The sequence below is a fragment of the Manis pentadactyla genome, chromosome X, assembly GCF_030020395.1.
Source record: "Manis pentadactyla isolate mManPen7 chromosome X, mManPen7.hap1, whole genome shotgun sequence".
Taxonomy (NCBI): domain Eukaryota; kingdom Metazoa; phylum Chordata; class Mammalia; order Pholidota; family Manidae; genus Manis; species Manis pentadactyla.
The window spans coordinates 103,923,283-103,943,944 of NC_080038.1; the positions used below are offsets into that span (position 1 = coordinate 103,923,283).

General features: G+C 40.1%; 1 protein-coding gene across 3 annotated transcripts in view; it reads right to left on the bottom strand.

Moving 5' to 3' along the window:
* The window catches only part of COL4A6 (collagen type IV alpha 6 chain), a 270,516-nt gene that overhangs the window by 148,278 nt on the left and 101,576 nt on the right, over positions 1–20,662 (bottom strand). For all 3 annotated transcript variants that reach the window (XM_036924944.2, XM_057495272.1, XM_036924942.2), the window contains exon 3: positions 2,498–2,581. In XM_036924944.2, the coding sequence (XP_036780839.2) occupies positions 2,498–2,581 (84 nt within the window). The remainder of the gene's footprint in view (positions 1–2,497; positions 2,582–20,662) is intronic.

Consider the following 20,662-nt stretch of genomic DNA (forward strand, 5'->3'; position numbering starts at 1 on the left):
CACCTGGCTTATTTCACTGAGCATAATACCCTCCAGCTCCATCCATGTTGTTGCAAATGGTAGATTTGTTTTCTTCTTATGGCTGAATAATATTTCATTGAATATATATTATTGGAATATATTCCATCTTCTTTATCCATTCATCTACTGATGGACACTTGAGTTGCTTCCATTTCTTGGCTATTGTAAATAGTGCTGTGATAAACATAGGGGTCCATATGTCTTTTTCAAACTGGGCTGCTGCATTCTTTGGGTAAATTCCTAGGAGTGGAATTCCTGGGGCAAATGGTATTTCTATTTCTAGTTTTTTGAGGAATCTCCATACTGCTTTCCACAATGGTTGAACCAATTTACATTCCCACCAGCAGTGTAGGAGGGTTCTGCTTTCTCTGCATCCTCCCCAGCATTTGTTGTTGCTTGTCTTTTGGATGGTGGCCATCCTAACTGGTGTGAGGTGATATCTCATTGTGGTTTTAATTTGCATTTGCACTTGGGCCATTTTTATTTGTTACATCTTTGCAGGGGTAAAGTAAGTCAATTAAGCATCACTGCTCAGGGAAGTAGGTAGAGGATATGTCCTGGAAATTCTCAGAAGAAATATAAATACCCCATGGATATGTGAAAAGACACTTAAATTCACATGTGGTCCAGGAATTGGGACACTTTCCACCCATTGCAGTGAAAATCGCCAAGTGTTAGCAGGGGTGTAGAAATATTGGCACTTTTGTACAATGCTCATGGGAGTGTAAATTGGCATAGATACTTTGTGGGGTAATTGAGCATTAACTTGCAAATTTAAAATGTCCATTACCTTGTATGTGGTCATTCCGATCCTTAGTATCTATGCTGGGGATGAGTATCAGGAGGCCTGTTCAAGGATTTTTTCACTATAGCATTGCCATTTTTAAAATGGCAAAAATTTGAAGATAGACTAAGTGTTCATCAAAAGGGGAATGGCTTTAAACTATGGGGCAGAGGAAAAGACCCTAAGGACATATTAAGTGTCTAAAGCAACACAGAACAAGGCAAAGAATGTATACTCATAATTATAGTTTAGGGAGAAAAGAAAATGAAACTATTGTTAAATGCATTTGTACCTGTCTCTGATTATACACTGAAAAAATCAGAAAGATAATAGTGGGACTGACAGAGCATCAAGGGAGACTTTTGCTTTGTCTGCACTGCTTGCATGTTGTTTAAGAATGTAGTCATACACCTATTGCAGAATTATTTTTCTCTAAACTGTTTCTAAGTTGTAGATCAGTTGCAAAGGCCTGGGCCTTGGTGGCTACAGGGGCTAAAGTAAATAGACAAAAAATAAAAGGACCCAGGTAATAGTCTGAATCTGCCATCAATTTGCTGTGTGATCCCAGAAAGTCATTTTCCTTCCCAGAGTTTGTTTCCTCTGCACAATCAGCAGATAAGATGAGAAGCTCACGAAGATACGTTCCTTTTCTGATATTTTATCATTCTCTAAGCCTGTGCCTTTAAAATATAAACGGGTCTGGTCCCTTTTCATGAGGAAATAGCTTTTTCTGTTCCTTCAAGTTCTGACATAGTTTGACATTTCACTTAACTTCAAATGGAAGATAATGAAAGAGGAGTGAGAATGGTCACTCTGTTCCCCATTTGGCTATGTTTTTGAGGGTTTCGATGACCTATTTATGCTACCTTCCATTAACAGTGAAAGCTCTTAGGCTTGTTTGAGCATAATGAGAGTACAGACATAATGCTAGAAGTCAGAAATCTGAATTCCACAGGAGGGCCATAAATTCTGTAAACATAGATTGTATTTTATTTTTTTGCAGATTGAATCTCCTCTAATAACTTTTGTGAGTTACACTAAAGATGCAGGTTTATTCAATGAAAATCAGAGATAAAATTCATCTGGGGCAACACATCATTCATTGTGTTCTTTCACAATTTGAACTGTGCATTGCTAGTGAGGGACAATGCATTGAATATACCACACAATGTTTTTAAACACATCCTATGTTTTAATATAATATCTATAAATTGTTCTTGGTGTATAGTCACCAATATTTCTGGACTTTATGGTCATCCTGTACCCTTGACTTTGAACAAGCCACATCCCTAGTCTGCAAACAACAATTGGACCACTTGTTCCCCAGAATGGTAAGGAAGAACCAAGTGGATATAAATGAGCTATGAAAATGTACACATATCTACAAACATCATAATCTTGTTCCGTACCACCTAATTGGTGCTTGGAAATACTCCAGATGAAATCTTGAGGAAACCTTGGCAGTAAGTCAATGAGACAACCTCCTCCTGGACTCTCAGAGACTTTGACCAATCTAATTCTGCCTATCATTTAGTCAGCAAAGTTCCTTCCAGCTGGTCTTCATCATTTTCTGTGTTCATTCCTAGGTTATAAGAGTAAATTCCAAGCAGTTTAACTTTAAAGAAAACTCACACACTACAGATGACAGTTCCTTTGACTCTTTGTCTTTCAACAAGGAAAGAAGCAACTTACTCTGGCTCCTTTCTCAGGAATGCATTTACAGCCTCCACTGCAGTCTTGGCCCCCACATGGCTTTCCAAAGGACTTCTTCTCTCCCTAGCAAAAAAAAAAAAAAAAAAAGGAAGAAGTTAGTAAACCATGTAAACCAAGAAGCAATGTTGCCCCAGGGAACCTAGCTCTTAGCCACACTCCTCCTACTCAAGTAAATTAAGAGGGCTTAATCATCTCATTGACAATGTCATGAGTTACATGAAATAAAAAGTCATTTTAAGCTAGCACCCTTTTAGTCAGGTCTACACCTCACGAAGTAGCCAGTTCGGTGGCTGGTTTGGAAACTGACTGGGATACCACCTCATTGGTAGGAGTTCCAGTAACAAAGTAGAAGAAAATTTCTTTACATGGGCTGGAAATAGACCCTAGACATATCCCTGTGTCCACTGGACTTCCGTAGTTGCTCCCATTGAAAAAGCAGTAGCTGCAGCAGAGAACTTGAGGGAAATTCAAGGGCTAGAAATGCAATGATAGAGGGAAATTGCCACCCCATACTCTGCTCTCAGAATTGTTCTCCTCAGGCCCCACTTTCAGCATACCCTTCCAACCTGACAGTGACAGCCCTGTGCCCAGTTAGTCACATTCAAATTCCTCAGGTAGCACCATACAGTATCCCTCAAACTCTCCAACTTCCTTTCTCCTTCTCTGCTTTATTACTGTGATGATTATTATTACTAGCTAAATTTCTGTAAGGCCCCTGCATGATCTGACCTGTGCTGACCCTCTCCAAGTTTACTTTTTCAGTCATTTCCTGGCTCACTCTTCTTCAGTCACACTGGTATTCACTCTATTCTTTAAAAACTTAAGCCAGTCCCTGCCTCAGGGGCTTTGCCCTAGCTGTTGCTTCTGCCTGGGATGCATGTCCTCTAGATTTTTTTTTTTTAAGCGCTGGTGTCTTTTTCATCCTCCAAGTGCCCATTCAATTGTCTATTCTCAGAGAGGCCTCGTCTAACCACTCAGCCTAAGGTGACCCCCAGTTACTTCCAATCATATCACTATGTTTTTTTTTCAACATTAAACATTTTGTCTCTCCCCACTAGAATGTAAGCTCCATGTAAGTAGGGCCCTTATCTGTGTTGTCCAATATTTAATCCTGATATCTAAGACAAGGGGTTGGCATGTAAGGAATGTTTGATGACTACATGAATGGAAGTGAGATTTGAACCCAGGTCGGACTAACTCCAAAGCCTTAACCGTAACTCTTATGCCTTACATTTTCTAAGTCCTCTGTCTACCAGAGGCTCAATGTTAACTCAAACATGAGGAAACTGCCATTCTGACCCTATCCACCTTGGAAAAAAGCAAAATATAAATTCTAACTATTACTTGTAATAAGAACTTTATCTCTGGGATGGATTTAGTATCATCGAACTTTTCTGTTTAATGTTGGCTGTTTTTTTTTTCAAAAGAGAAAGGCATATTTATGAGCGAGCCTCACACTTAATCATTCTTGCCTCTTTGTACTGTGAGCCTTTTCCTAATTCCCAGGGAGCACTGTGAATATCTCAGATGGTCTCTTATCTCTTTAGACATTCCCACAACACTTTATCACCAGAACACTTCAGTAATAAGGTAGTGATGGCAGAGCTATGACAAAATATTGCTATTTTAGATTCCAAACACCTTTCTGATTTGAGATATTTTATCTCTCTCATATGCCTTTGACATGGTAAGTGCTAGTGTACACTTTCCAGTTTGCCCTCCATGTTATGGTATATAGGACAGGCCAGTTTTCATAAGGGTGAGATCAAAAGGTGCTGTGGGAGGAGGAAGCTGGGGGCTGGCACAGAACAGAGAACAGAGACAGCAACATTGAATTCAACCTTCACCAGTGATGTCACCTTTGTCTAACACTGAGTACGGTATTTCTTGGGATAATGGATAATTTGTATTTGCTTCTTCATATATTTCTGCATTTTCCTAGCAGTCTTCAATGAGTATGTATAATTAGAAGCAAAACCAATATGTTACTAAATGATAAAGTCATTCCCTTCAAGGGAGAGGACTCAACAGGCATTGCCAAAGCGGCAGTTTTATCTGTTCCGGGCTTTGGCCTACTTCCAAACAATGCTATTTGGGTGTCCCACACAATTTGTCTGTTGTGGACCAAAAGTTTCCAGATTCTAGCACGGAGCAAGGAGGCCTGAAGCAAGGGAGCTAGATAAGAAAGGGAAAAACCCCAATGACAGGAGCTGAACAAAAACATAAGGAGCAGAAGCTAAGATTTCTTGGGAACTTGGCAGAACAAGGAGGCAAAGACACCCAGCTAACAGACAGGAAGCCATCACTGTCCTCTGTCAGGGAGGAAAGTAACCAGAGAGGCCCGACTGGCCACAAGGCAATTTCCTGTAATGCGGGCCCTGGCAGTTCCCCCAGGAGTCTTCAGTTACAGTGAAGGGGGAGGGAGGAAAGGAGTGGCTTCCAGGGAACATGACAAGACCAGGCCCTGAGGAAGTAAGTCCCTTCCCTATCCTGGCTTCTCTGGGGACACTCCAACCCTGCTGAACCAGGCCATGTTGCTGGTGTCATTCCCGTCCTCGAATGCTCTCCAATTCCTCTCAGAATCCAACCTCTCCCTACACCCACAGACAATTAGAACTGAAAAGGCCCTGAGAGATCATCTAATACTATGGCTCTTAACTTGGACAGGCACACCACTTTTTATTATCAAAATTTATTATTCATTCTTGCTATCCTGAAATAAAACAACTCATAGGAATAAGTTATAATAAAGATGTAAGCAATAATTTAAAAAGCACATATTATGCCATTATTGTATTGCAAAGAAAAAACAAAAGTATAATGAAACAATATGTATTTCAATATGTAAACGCTCGTACATGGGTGTACTGTAAGATGTAATGAAGTTGTCAGAGGCTAGCAGCTGAATGCAGAATCACTGTGAACGAAACAGCCTGCTGAAGCAGAATGACATTGGGATGTGATGTTGGTGACTCAAGTACCGTGAACACAGTTGCTGTTAGTGTAGTGGTTTTCTGAAATGGTGAATAACTCATGGTAAAGTTCTGAGAAAAAAGTTCAGTCTTTCCTTTATTTACTGGGTGGTTTTAATCAATAAAATAAAACAATGAAAAATTCATTGCAATATGTAAAATGTGGTTATATTCTAGGCTCAGATAACTATAAAGACATTCCACCTCCATGAATGTCCAGAGGTCTTCTAAACATAGGGGCAGGATACAGGACAATTTAGAGTGTGCAGAACATTGACCATTCCTGGCCAACCTAAGAGTCTCCCTCAATCACTGTGATAACCAAAAATGCCCTCACCATTTCCCAAATACCTCCCAGGGGTAGGATACTTCTGTGAAGAACCACTAGTCTTAATCCACATCACCCATTTTACAGATGGGAACACCGAAGGAAACTACTTTGGCCCAGGTCACACTGCTAGCGAGTTAGTCACACCGTAGTACTTCTGACCCTAATTCCACACTGTTCCATACCTCTCAAGCCCAAGTTCCAGTTCCATTTCTTCCATGACCACTCCAGTTAGGGAAAAGACACAGCATACACTGTATGTCCCACTTCCTGGGCAAGTATCACAAGTTGCTGTTGACAGTCCTTGCAATGTTTCTTAGGTTTCATGGCTGAGAGTCTTGTTTCCTCAACCAAACTATAAGGTCTATAAGGGGAAACTTCAGCCTGTTTTACCTCTTATCCCCACAGTGTTAGAGAGGCAACCTACATTCTAGCCATTACCTGAGACAGCATACCTTAGTTAAGTGTATAAGCTCTGGAGTAAGTCTGTATAGGCTTACATCCCAGATCTAATAGTTTCTGAGTTGAGTAACCTGAGGCAAGTGACTGAAACTCTTTCATATCCAATTTTCCATCTGTAAAATGGGGAAGGTAACAGTATCTATTATATAGGGATTGATTGAAGGACTCAAACCTAAAGCACACAAAGAACAGTGCCTGGCTCATAGTAAGCCCTTGGCATCAGCTATTATTATTACATTAATATTAGCTATGCCACATGACTCAGCATTTCTGTGACACTCTGCTCTCTCTCTTGAGCTGATAGTCAGGTGGTATGCAATTATATGGCCATGCTGGTTTGTCTATGGCTGATATCCACTCTGCTTGGTTAGGATGCCCATTTGGATTTGTTGATATCTGCATATAACTGATTGTTAAATACTTTTAGTATCACCAGCATCTCACACACACCATCTATCCCTTTGCTGACGCTGGTTCCTCTGTCTAAAATGCCTTCTCTATCCTGTTTTCCCATTTACCACAAACTGAACTTCTACTCATTCTTCAAAACCCACCTCAAACACCATCTTCTTGTTGAAGACTCCACCTCCCCCAACCCCCATTTTATTCCTCTCAGCAATTTCAGGCAGTAATTCTTACTCCCTCCTCTTGGCTAATGGTGCTGTGCCATATTTGACTCAATCGATTTGGTTCTGCCTTCAGAATGGAAACAGGACTTTGTTTTATCTTTTTCTGTAGCCTCTGCACAAGCAGGTACTAAGTAAAGGGCTATGAAGTAATTGCTCTCAGAACAATTTTGTTACAGATGTTGGACCAGCTTTATTCTCCCTCTCCCTTTGGTTTCCTGAAATAAAGAGTTACATCAGTGACCCTTCCATAAGCTGGTATGCCTTTCCAGGCATAAGCAGTGTACTCTGTCATGAGTGGTGGCAGGGAGGACAATGACACAAAAGGTAGGAAGTGAGAGGTGGAACATAAGAGCAGCTTAGCTGGAGTGACTGAATGGTTAGCAAAGGTGAGTTATCCTTGTAAGTTATTCCTCCAGAAGCTTAGTCATAGAAGGCTGGCTGTGTGATATTTTATTTTGATTATTCGTTCAACAAATAATTATGAAGCACCTACTGTGTGTTAGGCACATAGTGTGCTAGACATGGGAGATAGACATGTATCATACAGCCACAAATGAAACCAAATCCCCACTGTCATGGTGTTTATAATCCAGAGGGGAAGACAAGTAGCAAACAAATATTACATCCATTTTTGTCAGATGATAATATGTATGAAGGAAAACAAAGGGATATGAAGTGTTGGGTCAAGCTGTTGTTTTATATAGGGAAGTCAGGGAGGGCTTTGCTTATAAGCTAACTTCTGAGCAGAGAATAGTGTTTCTCAAAACATGGTCTTTGGGCCCGCATCATCAGCCCTGGAAACATGTCAAAAATGCAAATTATCACCCCCTCCCAGATCTACTTAATCGTAAATGTTAGAGTGGAGCCTAGCAATCTGTTTTTAATAAGCCCTTCAGGTGATTCCTATGCACTATCAAGTTTGAGAACTTCTGCTGTAGCAAATGCGGGGGCAGGCCATGTAATATTCTGGAAAAAGAGTGTTGCAGGCAAAAGGAAGAGCGAGAGCAAGGGCAATAAATGAGAGAACATGCTTGATGTTTGGCCATTCAGCAGGGAAGCCGGAGTGCAGGAATGGAGTAAAGGGCGTAGGGTTGGCGATGGCTCAGGGACGTAGCAGGGGCTAGATCGTGTTAAGATTTTAGAGACCCCTGTCAGAACTCTGCCTCTGGAAAAACACTGAATGGTTCTGACATCTACAGATTTACTTTTTCAATGGATTGCTCTAGCTGCCACGTGAACTGTCATGGGACAAAGGTGGAAATGGAAACCAGGAGGCTGGCATGGTAGCCCAGCAGAAGGATGGTGGAGGCTTGGATAAGCAGTTGTAAAGGCCAGTAGAAGTGGGAGCTTTCCCAATATGTTCTGAAGGTACTGCTGCTAGGGTGTGCTGATGGGTTGGGTACAGGATGGGACTCAAAGAAAGGAGTTGAGGTCAATTCCAAGGCTTCTGTACTGAGCAACTAGAAAGATGAAATTCTTACTTACTCAGATAGAGAAAACTGTTTGAGGAGTTGGCTTGGGGGCTTTAGGAATGGCGGTTTTGAGATGTCTATTACATTTCTAATGGGGATGCTGATTCGATAGGTGGCTCTGGAGTGTGGAGTATGAGGGAGACAGCTAGCTTGGCAATGTACCTGTGGTCTGCGGTGCCCTAGTCAGTGCAGACTCAACAATGTTGCGGTGACAAGCCCCAGATCTCAATGGTTTAATGTAACTAGGGTTTATTTCTTGTTCATGTTATATAATCCAGTGAGGGACGGGCAGATCTCCTTAGTGGCTTCCTTCCAAAAGTGACTTGGATTTCTGAGCTGCTTCTTTCTAGCAACTCCACCACCACAGATGTGAATACTTGTTCTTTGCTGCCCCTGACTGTGCTCATATTCCTTTAGTAAGAACTAGACACAGGGGACCACCTCACAGCATGGAAAGTGGAAGAAGGCAGGGATTATTTCGTGCGTACCACCTCTGCCACCACTGGTACGAATACAAAGCTACAAGGCTAGGTGAGATCACCAAGGCAGTGCATGTAGAGACAGGGGAGAGAAGACATCCTAGAATTGAGCGCGGAGGCACTTCAACGTTAAGAGAACGTGAGAAGGTACCAGAGAAGGAGTCTTGTGACGGAGACGCCAGGCTGGTAGGTAGAGAATCAACATAGAGAAGGGTCCTAGGAGGCAAGTGAAGAAAGTATTTCAAGGAGGAAAGAGTGACAAACTGTGCTAAATTATTGAAAAATCAAGTAAGACGAGGCATGAGAACATACCAATGGATTTAGCAATGTGGTGATGTGGACCAGTGCGATTTCAGAAAGGAGAACTAGGGAGATGTGATAGGGCTGCAAGGCAGCTTTGGGGCTCACTTGAGGACAGTGGTCATGGACTTAAAGAAACACCAGTTATCGTTATTATGACATTTTCTTAGCTTGTTCCGCCATGTGGGGACAGATGCAGATTAGCGGCAGAATTGGATTTAACCAGCATGGGGTTCTGCTAGGTGAGAATGATAAAGGAAAAGAAGGGCAAGGGATTCAAAGGCATATGGAAAGAAGTATTGTAACAATGGACCATGGAATCTAGGCTTCCTAATGAGGGAAGTGTGCCCAGACGGTGGGTACCAGGCAGTAAATAAGGTAGTACAATCGGTGGGTGATTGATCCTGGTCAGGTGGAAGAAATGTGTGGGTTTTAGAATTGAGGCTGGCTCTCAGAAGAGAGAAGAGGTGGCACCACAAAGAGGCTAGGGCCTGTTAACACTCCACCTAGTGCAAAACAAGACAGCCCTTGGAATATAATAAATACTTCTTGAATTAGCTCAGCAAATGGTTTTTGAAATAGCTGTTCCATCCCCATTTCCTACAACATAACAGAACTATGCTGTTTTAATAACTCCAGGTTTCTTCAAAACATCTTTCACACCAAATCTCATTTGATTTTCTGCCACATGCCTGGAATAGGTATTTTCGCTGTATAGAGATATCACACAATCGCTCAATAGTACAATTATTTCTTTATATCTTCACCTACCCTCCTGGATAGGAGTTCCTCTGAGATGAAGACCTTGGTTTATTCACCATAAGGCAAATCAGTTTAAACCATCTAAGCCTCAATTTCCTCAACTATAAAATAAGGATGGTAATATTTTACATCATAGGGTTTTGTGACATTACAGATTTTGCCCCTAGTACCATGCATGGTGCATGTTGTATGCTCAATATATGTTAGCTGGTATTATTTATAATGACAATATCTAGTAGTGTGCCTGCAGGTGCCTACGAGGTGCTCACTCAGTGACTGAGAAACATTTTGACGATGAGGAAATGGCAGCTCAGCTTTCAGTGACTTCCTCAACATAGGAGGTTATGGATCAGAGATGGGATAAGAAACCAGGTATCCTCACTGCCTCTAGTGTTTTTCCACTGCACCCACTACCACCAGTTGCAGGAATTGGCCTGAAATTGAGAAGTCATGAAAAGAAAGATGAGCATCAAAAGAGGGGCCCTTTTCTTCCTCTGCATTTTTGATCGACATTGGTTTATTTACCTTACAATATTACTTGTACTATTTGTACTCTTTCTAAATAAACTCCACTGATGATTCTCATAACTACTTTCAAACAAAGGAAGAATTTTTATATGTCCATTTTTTAGATTGATAAAACCAAACCTGAGTCTCAGAAAGTTGGTGTCCCTTGCTAGTTAAGTTACAAAGCAAAGACTCAAAGCCCCCTGGCTACTCTTCTCAGGGCACAGCTAAATTTCTAAAGGGGAAGAATAATACAAGATGCTGAGGTGCTCTTTTATAATCTGTGGGTGCTCTCGGGATTTGAGTACCCGACAGGCCTCTCTGGCTGGTTCAGACATATTCCTGGGGCCACATTCATAATAATGGCTACCATGCATTGAGCATCTGCTATGTACCTGGCTAAGTACTTCACCTTTGTTCTCCAATAGAACTATCCCAACTACACTGTGAAGTAGGCATATTACCACCACCATCTCATAGATGAGGAAGCTGACACTTACTGGGATTAAATGGTTTGCCTACCCAAGATCAAGGTAAGGAGTGGCACAAATTCAAACCCAGGCTTGACTCAAAATCTTAGTGCTCTTCTAGTAAGCCAGGCCCCCTTCAGCACCATCCAAGGTTTCTGAAGTTTGTGCTCTAAGACGAGAGTCTGCCTTTACTTTGAACAATTCTGAAACAAAACTTGTTCATTGAAATTAAGGCATGTATACACACATTAAACCAAGCTGAGTCTTGTCCCATGTTTAATGTGCATTTGCCTTTTAAGAACAGCTCCTTGAGAGTTTATGAATGAAAGGCTCTGGGAGGAGAAGAAAGTGATCTGTGGGAGCTGGAGCCCTACCAGATGGAACTTGTCACCCACCTTTTATTTTAAGGATGAAGCTGACAGCAGACATTGCTGAGCAGTTCAGGAAGGCACTTCCCTCCAATGTCTGTGTTCATCCACATCCACAAACACAACCGATGGGTTGGGGTGGGGGTGGGGAGAGGTACAGGCATGCTGGATAGCACTTGGAAAAGCCCGAGCCAGTCAGACTGAGCCAGGGACTGAGGGATGTACTGTCCAAATCAACCTTAAAGTGAATTTATCATGCAAATGCTTAACACACAAATAGACAAACTAAATGCTGCCCATACTGTTCTTAAAATAGATGTCTTCCTTTCCTTTGCCAGAAACTGCTTACCGAGCAGCTATGAAAGGACAGCATTTCGTAGGGCCAGTTGCTGTGAGCAGGGGAGGAATCTTTGAGCTTTAAGGCTGGAAGGGACCTGGGGACCAGAGGTGCTATGGTTTACACGTAGTTAGGGTGACCAGATTTAGCAAATAAAAATTACAGGACGCTGAGTTAAATTTGAATTTCAGAAAAACAAGAAAAAACCTTTTTAGTATAGTGTGTCCCAAATTAGCATAAATCTGTTCCATGTGATATTTTGGACATACTTATACTAAAAATCTGTTGTTTATGTGGAATTCAAATTTAACTGGGCATCCTATATTTTATCTGGAAATTCAAATAGCATTATGACACACTAATGTGATGAGTTGTCCACAGTAATTGTCAGTAATAATATTTAAAGTACAAACTCTACAACTTACTTTTCACGACATTAAGAGGGTATTCAAGTTTCTTTCTGTAAATGAGTCACTCTTACCTAGCTGCATTCCAATATTCTAAGCAGGAGGGGAAGGTAAAGTTATTACTATCATTGTACAGATAAGATTCATTTGTTTATTCAACAAATATTTATTGAGTGCCTGCTGAGAGTACCAAATATTTATTGAGTACCAGGCACTGTGCTGGGGGCTGGGGATATGATGATAAAAAATGGACTCTGACTTGTCCATAAATGTTCATAGCAGCTTTATTCATAATAACCCCAAAGTGGAAAGAGCCCAAATTTCCATCAATAGGTGAATGGATAAACAAGTTGTGGTATGTTTGTACAATGGGATACTATTGAGGAATTAAAAAAATTAACAGACTGTTGATCCATATAACTGCATAGATGACTCTCACAGAAGCCAGATATAAAAGCATATTCAGTATGGGTCCACTTACACAAAACTCTAGGATAGGCAAAAGGAACACATGATAATAGAAATCAGAATAAGAGTAACATCTGCAGGGGTGAGGGGGTGAAGATGATTGGGGTATAAGGGTACTCTGGGATATTGGACATCTACTGTATCTTGTTTGGAATGTTTATGAGTGTGCACATTTGTCAAAACTCCTAAAACTACACACTTATGATCAGTACATTTTATTGTTTGTAAACCATAACTCAATTAAAAAATAAATATAATCCCTGCCATCATGGGGCTTACATGGGATACAGAAAAATACTTACACAAATATTTAAAGAATAATAATTGTGCAAAGTGTAATAGAGAAAAATAGGCTGGTATGAACATTCATGATGGTTAAGTCATTAAGACATATTCTTTCATTCAACAAAAATTTATTGAGTGCCTACTCTGCCAGACACAGGATTATACCTGGGAATATACCATTAAACAAAATAGACTTGCTCCTCAGCTCTATATTCTTATGGAGAAGACAGACCTTGGAAAAGTAAAAAATAATCTTTTAATTATAATTGTGCTATATGATACAAAGGAGACCAACAGAAGGATATGAGAATATATAACAGGGGTACTTGAACTCCCTGGTGGGTTCAGTGAAAATTTATCTAAGAAAGTGTAGTTAAACTGTGGTCTGCAGAGTAAGAAAGCATCAACTAGGTCAAGGGATAGGAGTGAGGTAGAAGATCTTCCAGGCAGAGGGAACAATATATGGACATGCCCTGTGGTGAGAGAAAGCATGGCACATAGGCGAAACTAAAAGAAAGCCAGAGTGACTGAAACAAGAAAGGGAAGGGGAGAGTGGCATGAGATGATGCCATATAGGCAGAAAAGGCCTGCTCTTGCAGAGTCTTGCAGGCTGTCCTAGGTAGGTGGTTATTTATCCTCAGAGCAACAGGAAGTCACTGGATAATTTTAAGCAGGAAGTGACATAATCAGATTGATATTTTAGAAAAAAATTTCTAGTGGCAGTATGGTAGGAGGGGTGGTAGTGAGGTGGGAGCCCAATTAAGAGACTGTTGCAGAGAGAGAAGAAGGTGGCCTGAACAAGGCTTACGGGGCCTGCATGGGGAGAAGTGAATGGATCTAATGCATACTTAAATAGAGGGAACATGACCAGAAAGGGAAAGACTAGAACCAAAACTTGCTTATGCCAAAGCCACATCGCTGATTTGAGAAGTGTATAAAAGTACTGCTCTGTAGAGGGTATTATGCTCAGTGAAATAAGCCAGGCGGAGAAAGACAAGTACCAAATGATTTCACTCATATGTGGAGTATAAGAACAAAAGAAAACTGAAGGAACAAAACAGCAGCAGAAGCACAGAATCCAAGAATGGACTAACAGTTACCAAAGGGAAAGGGACTGGGGAGGATGGGTGGGAAGGGAGGGATAAGGGTGGGAAAAAAGAAAGGGGGCATTACGATTAGCATGTATAGTGGTGGGGGGCGTGAGGAGGGCTGTGCAACACAGAGAAGACAAGTAGTGATTTTACAGCATCTTACTATGTTGATGGACAGTGACTGTGAACAGGTATGTTGGGGGGACTTGGTGACGGGGGGAGCCTAGTGAACATAATGTCCTTCATGTAATTGTAGATTAATGATACCAAAATAAAATTTAAAAAAAAAGCACTGCTCTGGGCACTATGGACAAAAGACAAATATTTATTACACTTGAAGAACTTAAAGCCTAATGAAGGAGATAAACTCTAATCAAAAGAAGAAAGCAATAAGTATCATTGGAAAAGGAAAGAGATACCTTTCTATAACTTAGATGTGATTATGCCCTGTCTTCTCTCAAAAAACTTTTGGTGACTACCTATTACCTGCAAAGGTCAGAATCCAACCATAACATTTAAGGGCCTCTCTAAATCAGGCTCAACCTACATTGCAGGCCCACCTATCACCTCCAATATTCTACTCACAGAGGTCTGTTTGTCAGCAATTTCTCTTTCCTGGAATGCCTTTCATATCCCACCCTTTTCTCTGGAAATCCTAGTCACATCCTTTCTTTTTCTTTTCTCTAACAATTTTATTGAGATATAAGTTATAATCTTATTGAGATACGGTCACACATCTTTTCTTCACTATCACCTTCCCTCTTTTCCAGCTACAGCACTATTTGTGTTTCATTATTGTATTCATTGCACATTCGAACAGCATCCCCTTTGGGCTACTTCAGATACATTGTAGTGACTGTTCTCTAATAAAAAGATGTAAGATTATTTTTAGTGCTTAGGCTGTGCCTCAGTTTACTCAGCCATGCAGTGCATGGTGGGGTTGCATGTCCTCATACTTTCTGTGAGCCTGCTCTTGCTACTAACCCTTAGGTACACAGGGTCGTGGGCTGTAGTAGCTTAACCCTGAGTCTCATGCTCTTTTATAATATGATAGCTTTAGAAAAATCATACCAAGTTGAAAACAAAATCCATTATGATTTCTCGTTGGGAGCCAAAGTTAGGATGGAAGAGTCAGTAAGCATTCTAAGAGTTGAACCTATAGGAATAGGAAAAGCCTGGGATTCCAGGCCAGAGGCTGCAGTTTGTTGAAAATATCCTAACAGACTGTCTCATCCATTATTGAGTCCAAATGATCAGGGGCACTGCCATTTCTCTTTTGTATCAGGGAAAGGGAGTCTAACAAACGCCCAGCTGAGATGGATGGGGAGTCGGTGTGGAGTTCACCAGCAGGAGCAACTATTAGAAGGAGACAGAATGGGAGACAAATACAGGTTGTTTCCATAAAGATAATATTTAGCTAGACATTTAGCTCATGATATAGATGGTCTCCAAGGCCTACTGATGTAGATGTGGCTAAAGCTTTTTGACTTGCTCAAAGATGAAGAAAGATGACATGGGGAGCAGGATCTGAACCAGGAAAATTGAATATGGCTCATAGCAAATTCATCTCTCATGGCTAAAAGGAAAATGAGAGAGAAAACTCCCTGAAAACCTAGTACACAGCAGACTGGGATCTCTGTCTTCATTTGCCGAGAATAGCATGTTACTTTTACCTAATTTTATGGCTGCAATTTTAAGCTGTAAATCCTTTCAGAAGTTAATTTTAATTTTGCTTGCAGGGTGAGCAAGACAAACCAACTTGTCACGTATGCCTGCATTTCTAAAATTAGGAGGAACAGCCCTAATCTCTTCTTATATGCAGAAAATAGAAGCTAGTCAAGTAGTCTACTTGGTTGGTGGGAACAGACTTTAAAAAGCATCATGAAAAACATTTCAGCACTATATGTCATAAGCAAAGTTCAAACTCCAGTTCAAACTTTTTGGAGTTACCCAAAGCCCAAAGGAGTGATCCAGTATTTTTTTCTGAATCTGTTTCATGGCTTTGAAACTCATCTACTTTTCTTTTTGTTTGTGGGCAAAGTGAGAAGCAAAATGGTTCCCGAAAGCCCACATCTGTGGCAAGGTCTCAGGAACATCTTTGGTAATTCCTTTCCAATATACAAACTACCAAAGCTCACTGAAGAAGAAATAGATAATCTGAATAGTCCTTTATTGATTTAAAATTTTGAATTTGTAGTTAAACCCTACCCACAAAGAAAACTCCTAGGCCAAATAGTTTCCCTGGTGATTTTTACCAAATATTTAAGGAATAAATAACACCATTCTACACAAACTCTTCCAGAAAATTGAAGATGAAGGATCGCCTCCTAACTCATTCTATGAGTCAAGCATTACCCTTACACACTCATTATCTTCCAAGAGTACAGACACACAAATTTTTAAAAATACAGGAAATTGAATCCAACAAAATATAAAAATGATGGTACCTTATGGCCAAGTACAGTTTATCCCAGGAATGATAGGTTGGTTTAACATCTCCATAGATACAGAAAAATAATTTGACAAATCCAACATCCATTCCTGATAAAAACTCTAAGCAAACTACAAATAAAAGGGAACTTCTTGAATCTGCTAAAGAGCATCTGTGAAAAATCCTAAAGGTAACATTATACCTAATGGTGAAAGTCTGAATGCTCCATTAAGATTGGAAGAAGGGCAAAGATGTCCACATTTACACTTCTGTTCAACATTGTGCTGCAGGTAGTAGCCAGTGTGATAAAGCCTGGGGGAAAAATTTGGAAAGGAAAAAGTAAAACTGTCTTTATTCAGATGAGAATGTAAAAAATACTATGACATCTACAAAAAAGCCTACTACAACTTATAAGTAAGTTATGTTTGATGATACAAGATCAATATACAAAATCAATTCTATTCCTCTATATTAACAACAAAAAATATAAATTGAAATTTAAAATATGATTGCGTCAAATATGTGAAACACTTAGGGATAAATCTGCCAAAATTTGTGCAAAACCTGTACACTGAAAGCTTAATTGCTGAGAAAATTAAAGAAGACTTAAATAAATGGAAAGCTATTGTTAAGCTATTGATTTTTCTATATTGATTCATATGCTGCCTTGCATGGTTTGCAAGTATTCTATAGACATTAATTACTCGTCTCTCCCAATCCCAAGGACTGCAGATGACTGGAGTGTTAGGAGTCAGAGAAGAGCTTGCATCTTTGGGAATCAGTGAAATTCACATTTTAAGGACATAAGTCTTCCCTGAAATACCCAGGGTCAGCCTTTTTGATGGGTGATGCATGTGAACAAGGCGCTGATAGAGCCTGAAAACTGAGGAGGCAGTCCTGGAAACCAGGAGTGGAAAGTTGAGGACAGGTCACTGCCCAAACCCATAGGTACAATTTCTAATTTGGCCCAAATCAAGTTGTCAGAGAGACAAATAGGCTGACCGGGAACTTCCAGGTGTCTGGTTTTCACTCCAGAGCTACATCAGGCAACTTCTCCATCCCTAGGCTGGGTTCCAGAGATTAGACAGAGATTAGGGAGAGGCCCTGGTACCTTTGAAGCTTCTCAGACCATCCTCACTTTGTCATTACACAAAGCAAGGACTCAATAAATATTGACTGAATTAGTAAATCCAATCAATAGATTTAAACAAGCAGAGTAATCTAAAGAGAGGAGGAGGATCTATTTTTTGCCTAAAGGGAAAGTTTCTCCTTCAGAATTAAGGAAATTTTCCACTTACAGATAATGTCTGCATGTCAGTAGGATTATTTGCAGGTGTAAAGGAGATCAGGAAATATACCTGAGTGCTTTTCTTTGTAGCTTTGTTTTCCCACCTTGCCCTACCTTGTCAATGCGCTTTGTCATATTTTGCCACATTGTACAAATCTCTTTGTATGGAGATCTCTTCTCTAAATTCCCAGAGCCTAGCACTGTGCCCGGTACATTGGTGGGTGGTTGTATAGTCAGTGTTCTCCAGAGAAACAGAACTAAAAGAATGTGTGTGTGTATTTTTAATTAAATCAATCAATCAATCAATTTATTTATTTATTGGAACAGACTCATAAAGGGTGGGGTCTCGCAAGTCCAAAATCTGCCAGGCAGGCCTGGTGGAGACCCAGGAGAGAGTTGATGTCGCACTCTCAAGTCCAAAGGCAGTCTGGAGGCAGGATCTCTTCTTCCCAGGGCACCTCAGTCTTCTTCCCTTAAGGCCCAACCTACATTATGGAGGGTAATGTGGTTTCCTCAGAGTCTACTGATTTAAATGTTAATCATATCTAAAAAAATACCTTCACAGCAACATCTAGACTGGGGTTTGACTGAGCATTAGGGCACCATAGCCTAGTCAAGCTGACACATAAAATTAACCACCACAGTGGCGAATACCTGTTTATAAAATAGAACTGAATTCATCTGCGGACTGCCTGCATTTGCCTCTCTATTTTGTACATCAAGTAGTGGATACAGTGGGCACAGAAACTTCAGGGAACACTAGGTCACTAGTTCATTTCTAACTGGACAAAAGATTTCCAACGAAGCCTGTGATACATGAAATGGAAGTAATTAAGGTGCAGATGGAATTTATTTTCAGATTAACTCTAATGTTGTACTCATTCTCTAACTGATGAACCATTACATTAGTCATCCATTTAGAGGCAATAAAGTTAACAGGAGCTGGCATACTCAGAACTGGTTTCTAGTCCCTTTATGGTTAACTGACTAAGTGACCTAGGGCAACTCATTTTACCTTTCTTGATGTCTGCTTCACCAACAGCAAAACAAGATCCCAGAAATTCTTTACAACAACTGTAGTATAGTTCATTGAAGCTGCTTCAGAAAGATCTGGGTTTAAATATTGGTTCTGACACTAGTTCTGGGCTGTTTACTTCTGAGTCCCAGTTTCCACAGCTGCAAAGTGGGAACATGGATATTTATCTCACAACAGGGTTGTTGTAAAGATCCAATAAGATAGTGTACAGTAGATGGTAATTCTTTTCACTGCCCCTTCCCTTTCAGTTCAAATACTGTATGATTCTGTTCTGTATAGGTAGAAAGTTAATTCCTCTTAGAAAAACGTAACTTCCAAAAGACAGACTAATCATAAGCAGGAAACTCAAAAGATACATTTGAGATTAAGGAGTCTTGGGCTGCTTTTGTTATGGTGGAATTCCATTTCATTTGGACAGAATATTTATCACAGTTCAATATTCTTTCAGGTGTGGCTAAAGCCCCTTGGCTGGTCATTTTGATGGCTTGTGGTGTGTGGGAAAGCAAGAAAGGTCAAAGTCATGGATATCTCTGGAAAACAGACAGAGGGTTGGGAGCTTGCTAGGTGCCTCACAATATGCTTGCATTATTTCATTTAATATTCACAATAAACTAACAAAGGCAGGTACTATTATTAATATCCCATGCTTATAGATGAAGAAACTGAGGCTCAGAAGGATGAGGTAACTTGCTCAAGATTACACAGCTAGTAAACACAGAAATGGCATTTACTCCCATGTCTGTTTTGATTCAGAACATATGTTCTTAACTACTACATCAAATTGCCTCTTCTTGGAAAATATCAGTTTTATAAAAAAATGCACAGGCTTCTGACATTTTAAAGAAACTTTTTCAGTAGATAATAAGTGTGTATATATGTATGTATGTGTCTATGGGTGTGTGTGTGTGTGCATATACTCTCACATATACATACAATTTAAATAATTAAAAATTGAGAAGTTAAGGAACCAGGGTAGCTCATTTTTCTGGAAATTCAGATAACTTGCTGAGTTCTACATGGTGGGGCAGGGCTAAGTAGCAATATGAACAAGAGAGCTGTGCCTCTACTTTTCTGTGATGTTTACTATACATCACATTTAACATGAGATTATATAGGGTTTTCCTAGTAGCTGCCACATATCTAGTACTTTGTATGTGCCAGGCACTGTGCTAAGTGCTTTATATGCATTATGCCATGCAACCCCCAAAACAACCTTATTCAGCAGATGAGAAAGCTAAGGTTCAAAAGTTATATCACTTGCTAAAGGTCATACAACTCTAAGTACCACAGCCAGAATTCAACTCACTTTAAAGTCCTTTTTAACCATTATGGTAGATTCCTGTGAAAAACATTGCTTTTCCTCAATAAATTAAGCATAGAATTATCATATGGCCTAGAAATTCCATTGCTAGTTAGATACCCAAAAGAATTGAAAACAAGTATTCAAACTAAACTTATACACCAATGTTCATAGAGGCTCTAGTCACAATAGCCAAAAGGTGGAAATAGCCCAAATGTCTATCAACAGACGAATGAATAAACAAATGTGGTCTATCCATACAATGGAATATTATTCAGCAATAAAAAAGAACACAATTCTGATACATACTACAACATGGATGAATCTTTAAAATATTATGCTATGTGAAAGAAGCCAGACACAAAGGGTACATATTGTATGATTCCATTTATATGAAATACTCAGAATAGGCAAATCTGTATAGGCAAAAAGAGATTAGTGATTGCCCAGGGCTGGGAAGAGGGGAGAATGGGGAGTGACTATTTAATGGGTATGGGGTTCCCATTTAGTGTGGTGAACAGCTATGGAACTAGATAGTAATGGTTGCACAACATTGTGGATGTATTTAATGTCACTGAATTATACACCTTAAATGGTTAAGATGGTACATTTTATGATATGTAATTGTGTATTTTACCACAAAAAATCAATCAATCAATCAGCCCTTTGGTCCCTGACTTTTCTTATGCCTAACTTTGTGGATTTTGCTCCTTAAAGCATTTATGAGTGACTCCTCTTTGCTCTTACTGTGC